A 12,170-nucleotide genomic window follows, 5' to 3' on the forward strand; every position below is an offset into this window, starting at 1 on the left:
ACGGATGTGCCTCTACTTTAAGCTGTCTTTTGCTTTTGTACAGAAGTATATTCATGAACAGAAACAGCCCAACTACAATGACACATGAAGAGTGCTTGTGTGTGTTAACTAACTGAAGTGCCACATTGAAGAGTGTGTCTGTGTGGTAACTAGCAGGTGGTGCTTCATTCATCAGTCTTTCCTCTGCTCTCCTCTCTTCCTGTTCATGCCATCTGTCGCTGTGGCCAGACTGGGCACAACATAGCCTCTTCCTGTCTGACGCCATCCTATGACGCAGCTTATCTGCAGTGGACACACATCGCGAATTCATGCACAGCACAAAACTCTTCAAAGCATCTCATGGAGAAACTGCATTATCAGAGTCTTATTGTTCATTGTGGCTTTGGTTGACACACTTTAGAGCTGATTCTGCGCCACCGAAGCGGAGACCGTCTGATGATTAACGCCTGAGGCTTCAAGCTGCTCTCTTGCCGTCTGCTTGTGTAAAAGCATTTTGTTTCAGTTCACGTCCTGCAATGCCGCAGCATCACATTCAGGAGGATACAATGAGTGATTGCACATCTGACAGCTAGTACCGTTTCTGAAGGAGGTTTAATCCTCTTCTACAGAGCCAAAGAGTTTAGAGAGTCTCAGAGGAGTCTTGAATCGTGAAAAACAGTTGTTTGATGGGGGAGAAAGAGAGATTGTTTCTTTGGGTGTGGTTATGATGTTTGGGTTTTGAAACGATGGAAGTTTTCACCCTGTGGGATGAAAGAGAAATGTAATTGTGACTTTTTATTTGAAAATTCTGACTTTCATCTTGCAATGCTGTCTGTTTTCAGAGAGCTAAAGATTTATGTTTTGCGATTCTGATTCCAAAGTTCAGTGTAAACTCAGAATTGTGAGATGTAAACTCAGATTTGTAATGTCAATATGTTGTTAGAATAATTAAGCAATTCCATGCGTGTTCAATAAAAAGGTCAGAAAAGGTTTTTATTCAGTGTCAAAAATATTAGTAATTTATGAGTATAAAGGAATAATTCGATTTACAGAATTCTGTTATCCTCACTGCACATTACATTCAGGAGGTGAGCAACAATTTTCATTTTATAACTCCAACTTGTATATGGAACTGATATTAACAGGGGAGTTTAGTGGAATCTGTCACTTGTCAATCATTGTCCGGTCCTCCGTTTGGCCGCACCCATACATACATCCTCTTTTACTACAAATTCTCTGCACAACATTAAAAGCATAAGACCTCTCAACTGCACATACAGTATTATGGGTTCAGTTTCAGGCCAATTCTGCTCGCAGGATGTTTAGCTGCAGAGCTCAAGTGAATTTTAGGCAATCAGGCCTTTGCATTTCTATCAGCTTCATCTACTTCTGCAAAAATGCTTCTTTAGTATGCAAGGCATATCACACTCAAGAGAAGCAGTTTAGTTAATATATCACCGTTAAGCAATACAAAAACAAATGTTTAATGACAAGAAAAATAATATAAAAAATAATATAAAAAATAGATATTTCTTTATTTATATCAATGTAAACTTATTCACACCAGATGCGACTTACGCAAATAGATCATGCTGTTTGTGCAAAATTAGTCACTTCAGACCAGAGTTGCCCAAAGTAGTGTCCATGTGCCAAAATTAGCCCATTGTAACCTTTGATTTGGCCCACCATCCCATCTGAGGAGAGCGAGTTCGATGGAGAGGGTTCAGCTTTTTGGTTCGCTTTTTGGTATGTTTTGACAGTGGAAACAGCCATAAAAGTGCACCGAACCGTACCACTCAGTGAAAACGGGCCATAATATGTATCATTCACATAGAATTAAATACTAAGTAAGTACAATGTGAAGTAAATAAGAAGATACTAAGTTCCTCTCAGAAATGGATTCATATAAACGCCTACTCCAGTTGCAATAAAAGTTGTTTAGTGTTTTAACCAATTTAAAAAGATTCAAATTCTGTCATCTTTGCTGAATTGTAATATAAAATCAAATTACTTTTATCTTTAGCAAGTGAATAGTACAAAGCAAACACATGCTGGTATAAAAAAGAAATATGCACAATATACATCAATTGACTAATCTCATCCCTTTTCACTGTCCACAGTATATTACAAAAACAGTGTTTTCAGCTCTGATATTTTGAGTCTTCAAAATGTTCAATATTTACAGGACAAAGACTTTCTCACTTTGGAAAGAAAGCCATATGTATCTGCAGTAATGTTGATGGATTACAATGTTGGATGTAAATTTACATGTACTCATTTAGCAAAACATTTTCCCCCTCTGTGCATATGAAGAGGAGAGAGTTCTGACATTCTATATCTAGTGAGCTAGACTGCATATTTGGACGTCATTGCTGTGAACTTCATATGGATGTTTACATTTGGGTATGATTGCAGAAAAGGATGACTAGGGACCTGTTTTTAGCTTCATTTTCAAGTGTTATGCCAAAAAAGCTGAACCACTGTGACAGATGGAATTGCGAAAAAAAAATGGGCTGTGATGTTTTCTGAAATGCATGAGAGTGTATGATGAGGATGTTGGGTGGGGCTGATGGATGAGGAAGAAAACGGGTTGAAGAATCAGTAGTGAGAGAGGGAGAGAGAGAGAGAGAGAGAGTGGTGTAAGAGATTGCTTGACATCAGCAGAGTCCCGACCCCACCCAACATCAGCACTGCAAACACACACACGCCGTAGATTTACTGGCTCTGCGAATAGTAAATTCACTCACAGGAAGTGTGCTAAAGAGAGACTCATAGTGTTTTTCACATCTCTGATCTTACAAGTCTGATAAAAGTCATATGCGTGTGATTAAATGTGCTCCATCCTCCTTCTTCTGCGTCAAATTAAATTTAGAACTTAATTGGTAGTTAATGAAAGACCCATGATGGTGTTTTAATGGCAGCACAAATAGGGACATTGTCATCTGCCATACAGTAGAAGCCATTCTCCATATTTACTTAGAGACAGATTATACCCTGATTCAGCAAAGTCGGATAGACAGTCAAATATTTATAATGTTGCAAAAAGGTTTTCAGTTCTCTTTTTAGAACTCACTATTGAGTAAAGAATCCTAAAAGTATTCCAGTTTTCTTAAAAATCATAGGCAGAAGCTTTATTATTAATAATGACTAATGTCTCTTGAGCAGCACATCAGCATATTACAATGATTTAGTAAAGGGTCACGAAACACCTAAACACATTTTGAGATGTTGACAGTCATATATTTGTCCCACGCTGATAAAAACACTATTAGAACACATATATGTAGCTAACAAGTGAAAATAGGCTGTTTTTACATTTAAATAAAGCAAATTTGTTCTTCCAGTTTGAAAAGAAATTTTGAAGCTACGTCACGGCGAAGAAATCCTTGTGTAAATTCCAGAGTGGAGACTTTATGACTGTACCGGCCGGTACAACGTGATGTCTTTGAGTTTTCAGCATTAATTTATTAGAAATAATAATAATAATAATAATTCCTTACATTTATATAGCGCTTTTCTGGGCACTCAAAGCGCTTTACACAGTGGGGGGAATCTCCTCATCTACCACCAGTGTGCAGCATCCACCTGGATGACGCGACGGCAGCCATTTTGCGCCAGACAGCACACCACACACCAGCTGATTGGAGGAGAGGAGACAGTGATGCAGCCAATTGAATATGGGGATGGTTAGGAGGCCATGATAGACAAAGGCCAGTGGGCAGATTTGGCCAGGATGAGACTTGGTTCAAACCAGTCAACAGTCTTCGAAGCTATATCACTCATATTAATAAAGTTGCACCTCATTCACAATGGAGATACCCTGTTTTGTTGCCAACCGTAATAAAAACAAGTAGTAGAAGAAGAATTGTTCGAAGATATGGTTTGTCAGTGTTGCATTTTTAAATGTGCTCCAGCAAAGGTTTTGTTTCCATTTTTCCCACGATGAGAGCACTGATCGTGTGTGGACATGTGGGTTACAGTGGTCTGCTAACACGCAACAAAAATGTTTGTAAGGAACATTTTTTTACCCAAGAGCTTTTTTTTTATTTTATTTTTTTTTATTTGCCGCTTGTTTTTAGTTTTAAAAAAAGATGCAGTTCCAGTTTGTGTGATTTTGTCCTGTCTTTACAGATTTGGTACGTGTGTGATCAGTGTTCTTTGTGTATGTTTATTCAGGTGGCAAAGTTAGTTAGTATCGTCAGCAGTAGTCTTTCAGTTTTTAAAGACATACCTTAGTCAAAATGATTTCGTTACTAAGTTTACAGTACGTTAGCATCACTAAAATATTATGAACTGAAAGATCCGCTGTAAATGCTGCTCTTCGAATGTAAACATATATACACCTCAGTCAAACTATTACCATTGTGTAGGATTTTTGCCACATTTTGTAACAGGATATTCTACACACACATGGCTGTTTGACACTATTCTCTGCACCTACTGAGTCTCTGCATCTACCGAGAAATGCAGAGTTTTTTTTTTCTTTTTTCTCTCATATGGCGTCAAAAATTCCATTAAAACTACACTATTCCTGCTGTTCCTCGCATCCAATATCTCCTGTCACGAGGGCATGCATGAATTGTTTCTGAATGAAAGTGAGAGTACCAAACTGCAGTTAAAGTCGACAAATTAAAAAATTAAACACCCGAAATTACACAAAACTCCTGAGGAAAAGTGAAAGAACGGTGAACAGTGATGAAAATGATGTTAACCGGATTATGTGCTAAAAGGATCATGACAGGAACATTCAAAAAGCAACTTATGTAAGCACCTTAATCATAGTATTGTCTTATTTAGATTAGAGCAGATAATTTGATAACTGATGTTCATGTAAACGTAATCACCGTCTATCTCCCCTGTGTCTGTGTTTGTCACTGTGAAAATCAGCTGTAGTGCACGTAATGAAAATCCCCTTTTTATGCAATCTTTTCCCTCTTTCGTCTTTCTAAACTCCCACCTGAACAAAGCTGGACCCACTTTGCTGACTTTTTGAAATCACCCTGCTGAGACCGGGGGGTTTCATGGCCCTCTAAGGATAACTTTTTTAAATAATTATATTAATAACTAACTACTACATGTAGCTAGGGAGTTATATAGTTATTACAACATGTTCTGCTGTACTCGGTTTTGCATCATAGCTCTTTGTCCTCTTCCCATGAATCCGTTCAGTCAAATTAAATTCTGATGCCCTTGTATAATTTTGCTGACTTCCGTCATTTGTTTAGTCATCAATCTGCCACTTTAAAAACTTCACAGATGAGTCATAATTCACAGATTCGTCACTTGCGTCATTTGTATTCAGTTGATCTTTTGATTGGTTTTTATTTCGCAGCAACAAGAGCAAAGCACAAAGTACAGTAGCATCCAGAGGCAACTGAACATCTCGGAAAATTCATGATTTTTCAGACACTTGGAATGTTTAAGTCTGATTTTCAGTCAGAAAAAAGCTTTAATTTAGCAGTATCTCTGTAGCCGCGTCTCATTTTTTCTTATTCTTTTAAATGTATTATTTTCTTGGAGTATGGTGATGTTGTGTGTGCTTATTCAAGCAACAACAACATTTCTCAGCATTGTAAAAGTTTGAGAATTAAGTTTTTTTATAAAAAATTCTACAAATCTAATATCCAACAAATCAACAGAGCCATTTGCTTTCATCGTGTATATTATCTCGGTAACTCTTTAGCAAGTTCATTTAAAGAAAATAGTCATTCTGCGCAATCGACACATAAGGAACCATAATAACGAGCCCACTGCTGCGCTAAACGGCACACACACATATAAAAGCTGACACCACCAGTCATAATAACAGCAGCAATGGTTTACATTATTATAATTAAATTCATTGATGATAACGAAGTTGAACTGTTTGGTTTTTATGTCAGTATATGTAGGCTATGTGCAATGTTTATTTTTACCATGTCATACTAATGTTAATATACATAGATTTTTATTGCATTTATGCTCTTTTCACAGAAACCACATGCCTCGTCAGTCATCACATATCATCATCCTCATGAAGAAAGCTGTATTATTCAAGTTCATAATTAATATTTGGATTCAGGGTTTACTTTGATAGCTACAGTTTCTGAAAGAAGCATTTGTGCGTCTCAGAGCAAAGTTCATCTGTTTTGCTCTGAAAAAATATATCTTCTGTTTTGGAACGTCTGTCTTTGCTTTGATTTTAACTCCGCCTGCTGCTAGTTTACCCAATTATATTTTGGAACCTCGGGTTGCCTTGGGGAAAAAATGCAGTGTATTTTATTTCATGAAAACTGCCTTGGTGTATACGGCTGCAGTCAAAAATGCGGCATCTAAAAGACAGTATTGACCTCCAAAATAAGATGAGGATTCAGAGTTATAAAAATCAACGATTTAGAATTTTTTGCAAATATTTCAAATATCGTCAATCTGGCAAGAGGGGCAAGGAGAAAAAATCTATCCAGTATTTTTAATTGGGACCACAATACCTATTTCAACCTCAATCCTACAATTCCCAGCCTATTTCAGCGAGTTATTTGAATGAATTCCACAGTAAATCATTCATTAAGGCTCTCTGTTCAGCTACTGGCAGTTTAGTGTCATTTTTAAATAGCGCAAACAAACATAAAAGCTGACACCACCAGTCATAATAACAGCAGCAATGGTTTACATTAGTATAATTAGATTCATAATCAAGTTGAACTGTTTGGTTGAACATTATTAAATTTTAAATGTATATCAGTTTGCAGATATTTAACTTGTGTCTCGGAGCAAAGCTAATTTGCTTTGCTCTTAAAAAAAAAAAAAAAGTTTAGTTTCAGAATGTCTGTCTTTGTTTTGGTCTGTGTAACTCCACCCACTGCCAGTTTACCCAATTATTTTTTGAACCTCCGGCTGTCTCAGTGTAGGCAGCTGCAGTCAAAAAGTTATACAAATCCGAGCTTTTGTTTTTCTTTTTTTGCAAACAATTCAAATATTACAAACATAAACTGTGATTAGCTTATCAGCTTACATTGTAATCTTCTTGTGATCTGTTAGTTTCATCAATCTGGTAACCTGCATGCTTGTTGTGTCTGAGGAAGAAGGGCAGGGTGAAACAAAAAAAAAATCCTATATTTTTAATTTGGTCTGCGATACTTAGTTCAACCTCAGTCCTCAGCACCTTTAATTAGTGAATGACTCAGCCATTTCAAGTAAATCATTTGATTGAATTCTACAGTGAATCAATTATTAAGACCGTCAGCTACTGTCAGTTTTAGTGTTATTTTTAAACAGGACACATATAAAATCTGTCACCAATAGTCATAATAACAGCAGCAATGGTTTACATTAGTATAATTAGATTCATTGATGATAACTAAGTTGAACTGTTTGGTTTGACATTATTCAATTTTAAACTTATATCAGCCTATGTAGATATGTAACCTGTGGCTTTTTTTGCAAACATTTTAAATATTACAAACATAAACTATAATTAGCTTATCAGCTTACAGTGTAAGGCTCATTCTTCTTGTGATATCTGTGTCAGAGGAAGAGGGGCAGGCTGGAAAAAAAATCTATCCAGTATTTTTAATTTGGACCGCAAAACCTAGTTCAACCTCAATCCGTCATACTGCAACTTTAATTACTAAATGACTCAGCCATTTTGAATGAATCATTTGAATGAATTCTACAGTGAATCATTCATTAAGACTTTCAGTCACCTACTGGCAGTTTAGTGTCATTTTTTATTTATGCACGACCACCCGAAACACCAGCACAAAATACACTTGAAACAAAAAGATCAAGACATCTATTTTGTGTTTTGTTTTGTCAATATGAAACAGCCTCATGCCCAATTCATGCAGAGACTTAACATCAACGCTTGACAGAGCATGTTTCTGAAGTTGCAGCTGTTGCAATGGTCAAAGCAGTGTCAACCAATGAAATTAGTCCACAGTTGGCTACTCTCTGATCTGTGGTGTTTGCATAAAGTAATATGATTGGCTGATGCTTTAGTTGGCGCTTGAAAAATTGAGAAATTCACAATTACACAATTCATTTCAACAATGCTTGACGTCACCCATTTAAAGTGAATGGGACGCATTGACGTTGTCGCCCTGTGTGAGTAAGGCATTATGCTTTGTTTTAGTTAGATCCCAGATCTTCATCACATGTGAAAGAGCGCAAAATTGACTTGCTTTTCACAGCAAAGAAACCGGCATCTTCTCAATATGTTGACAAACTCTTCTGTGCCTTAAAGTTACAACTACATTGTATATGAATCAAATAGACATTGTTTGCAACCAGCTATCATAGTATTATTCCAATGCGTTATACCTGCAGTAAATTTGTGCAGATAATAATCTCTTATATTCACAAATATGACAAAAAAATAAAGCACCTTAGAGTGTTTACCCCCAAAATGAAAAATCTATCATCATTTACTGACTCTCAGATGGTCACAGCATTTACAATGTTAAAAATACGTTGCCATGTTTTATGTTTGAATGTTTTATGCGATGCACAAATCTAATTTGCGTCATTTGCAAACAAAGCTTATGACAGCATTTTCATTTTTGAGTGAACTGTCCCTTTAAGCACACTAGCGAGGGAAAGGTGTATCAGTGTTTGCGTGTTAGACGCGTACGTCTACTTACACAAACATGACATCTACAGTCGTCTGTCACCATGTTCAATCTCACTCTGTCTCTTTCTCTGGGATTCTATATCTGGAAGTGTCATTTCTTCAGGAACACTGATAGTGGAGTGTTAATAAGCTGAACCGTCTAACTGTGTGTTTGTGCCTCTGACTCTGATATGCAAATGCAGAATGGCCTCGTCTGATTGGTCGCCTGCTAGCGTAAGGCATTAGAATGTGTAAGTGATTGCGATCTGTGTGTTTCTCTGCAGGCAGTGACTCCGTGGAGGGCGAGTGTGTGTTCGAGGGGGATTACGCTGTCCCTCCTCTCCCGGTGACCGAGGGCATGCAGCACATTCGGATCATGGAGGGCGTGACACGCTCTCTCCCCTCCTCTCCTCTGCTGTCCCATCAGGCCCTCAACATGCGTCTGCAACCCATCAAGAGACTGCCAGGTAACACCCCATGTGTGTTCAGTTTTTGTGTTGCTGTTGTGTTTACGTGGCTTGTGTACTTGTGTGTGTCAGCGAGAAGCACCTCCTGTTTCCCTTCTCAAACACTCCAACTGAATGCCAGATCTCCCGCAGAGAGCACAAATGCCTTCACCTTGCATACCAGCAAGAGTGTGAATGAGCTTGTGTTTGTGTGCGTGTTTGAGAGGTAACGATTGTGTTGGAATGTGTTATTTTTAGGGTAGTTGGTTTACAAGTTTGTGCAATTAAGGGAATTTAGCAAAAGATGTCTGAAGGATTGTGTTTTTAAAGAAGAGAGATATTAAAATATCTCATTTTTTATTTGAAATTTTTTATCAGGTAAAAAAAAATTAAATCAAGGCTAACTCGACGAATAATTATTTTTAGTTTTGTAAAAAAAAAACTAAAAAAAAACATTATTATTATTATTCATATATTATTATTTAGAATTATATAATAATAATAATAATAATAATAATAATAATAATAATAATAATAATTTAGTTAGTTGGTAAAGAATTTGAATAATAAATAAAATTGAGTTAATGCCAGGATAAATGGGGTAACTTTAATTACTAAATAACTCCTTTTTGAGGGAATCATTTGAATGAATTCTACAGTGAATCATTCAATAAGACTTTCTGTTACCTTGTGGCAGTTTTAGTGTCATTTTCATTTATCCATGACCAGCCAAAATGACAGCACACAACACACTTGAAACAAAAGTACTCTATTATTTTTATAATTTATAATCAAGTTTTGTTTCGTCAACATGAAACAGCTTTATCTTTTGTCTCAGTTAGAGCCCAAGTCTTTATCATTTATAAATGATTGCAAAATTAATTCGCTTTTTACAGCTCAGAAACTGGCATCTTCTCAATATGTTGATAAACTCTTCCATGCCTCAGTTTGGCATGGAAAACACAAACTACAGCGCTTTTGGGTCAAAGTAGGCATTGTTTGCAATTAGCTATAGATTTTAGGCTGGTATTATTCAAATGTGTTATTAACTTGCAGTTAATTTGTGCAGGAAGTATGACAAATATGACAAAAAATAAAAAATAAATATGGCACCTTAAAATAAGAGATCCCCCAGCAAAAAAATAAAAAATAAAAACATCTCATCAATTATCTAACCTCAAATAATCACAGCATTTAAGTTGACATTAAGTTGACATTTTTTAACAAGTATAAAATATCTTTAATCGAGACAAACTCAAGGAATAATTATTTTTTAGATTATATTATCATTCAAATATTATTTTTAATATTAGATATAATAATAATAATAATAATAATAAATATATAGTTAGTTAGTTAGTTAGTTAGTTAGTTAGTTAGTTAGTTAGTTAGTTAGTTAGTTAGTTAGTATTTATAATTTGAATAATTAATAAAGTGAGTTTTTTTATGCCAGGACAAATGGGGTAAATGAAGTACAAAAGAAAGGGAAAACATTTTTGACCCCACTGATGTTTATTCTAATTTTAAGCTTTAAAATTTTAAGATTGGAAATATTAAGCTTAAGATATTTTTGTTACTTTTTCCTCTCAGAAACCAAGGCTTATTGTCTTGTCATGTTGCTTTTCAGTAAAGTAGTAATCTCATAAGTAATCTTGATTCAGTAATGTTCATTTGGTTTATTAGAACAAACTAAAATAATAAAAGAACAAAATCATATTTGCCTTGTAAAGCACCATTTGTACATCGTCAGGTATTTATATGTGTATATTACATTCTATATAAATAATTAACAATATTTTTTTTTCACTGCACTTCTTTTAGCAGCCACAAGGGTGCACTAATTATTTTATTTTCCTTTCTGAGTTTCCCTTTTTTTGTCTCTGTGGAGAAGTTGCTCAGCTGAAGGAGTGTTGGTGCACCATTAATGTTTCAGAAATGCTAATCGCCTCCTCAGAGAGCGTCATGTTGTTTTCAGTGGATGCTATCAGTGGTAGTTCAGTGACATCTTTAGCTGTGCATTTATGAAGATAGAGATACATGTATTTATACATACAAGGAAGGAATATATACTGTATATTTTGATATATTTCTGTTAAGAAATAAGTTTTTACACATTTAATACTGTTGATATTTTTTTGTAGAATCCCCTGGCATGTTGCTAAAGTAGTTAGCACTAGCTCTGTGGCTCTTGATTCACTCTTTTCCCACGTTTCTCTCTGTCTTTCTTCATTGTTTCCTGTCCTCCTGTGCTTTCTTCATTTATTGTAAAGTAATGAAAGATCAGAAATGGGAATTATTCCTGTGAACTTTTGCTTGCATCCTCTCTTTAACCTCCTCTGCTGTTTTCATCTCCCCCGTGAGCTTGGACTGGAGCCAGTGACTTTTTCCATCCCTGCACTGTTTTTCCTGCTTTTATCATTTCCCAGTTGTTCCACTGACTGTGTCCAGTCCGGTCTGTCCGCGGAAGCTCAGCCCAACACAATGACTTGTTTTCAGCCACACTCTCCTGGAAGCAGGACAGTACAGAGGAGAGTGTGATTACTTTTCTTTCCATGTCCTGTATTGTTCGTCCAGCCCTGTGCTACTCCAAATATTGGCTCACTGTTTATTTTTTCCCACAATGTGTCATATTTGATTTCATTCTTCAAAAACACTCTTTTTGTTTTATTTGAATGCTGAAGATGTAGTATGTATACCTTAATACAGTTAATCCACCAAAGATGTCAACTAAAACTTGTAAAAAAGTTAACTTGCAATGTTATTTTAGTAATGTCACCACAATGTTATCAACAGATTTTCTTCAGTCACAGTTATTTATATTCATAGATATTATTTCAGCAGATATTATGTGGGCTGCCATATGTACTCTAGGTACAAGGATAGCTACCAAGCAAACTGACCATGGCAGAAAAGTTGTTTTGAGCTTTTTATATGGTATTGAGCGAAGAACAACACATAAATAAGAATTTATTTGTAGATAATATTTCCCTGCAAATATCATTAATGTGAAAAGGAGCAAAAGGTGTTGGCATCATATGTCCATATTGTTTATTTTGCATAGAAACTGCAGTCAAACGTCCCAAAAATCTAATCCGAAGCACATATTTCCAATGACCCTGTGATGCACATATATCTATCAGGACTTGGTATTATATATA

At 35.9% G+C, this 12,170-nt stretch overlaps 1 protein-coding gene across 4 annotated transcripts in view; it reads left to right on the forward strand.

The window, feature by feature from the left end:
* Positions 1–12,170, forward strand: part of tanc2a (tetratricopeptide repeat, ankyrin repeat and coiled-coil containing 2a) — a 247,990-nt gene that overhangs the window by 149,823 nt on the left and 85,997 nt on the right. For all 4 annotated transcript variants that reach the window (XM_087244297.1, XM_087244298.1, XM_087244299.1 and 1 more), the window contains one exon: positions 8,851–9,033. In XM_087244297.1, coding sequence (XP_087100423.1) covers positions 8,851–9,033 — 183 coding nt within the window. The remainder of the gene's footprint in view (positions 1–8,850; positions 9,034–12,170) is intronic.

Source organism: Danio rerio, chromosome 3, assembly GCF_052040795.2.
Source record: "Danio rerio strain M-AB ecotype USA chromosome 3, GRCz13ab, whole genome shotgun sequence".
Lineage (NCBI taxonomy): Eukaryota > Metazoa > Chordata > Actinopteri > Cypriniformes > Danionidae > Danio > Danio rerio.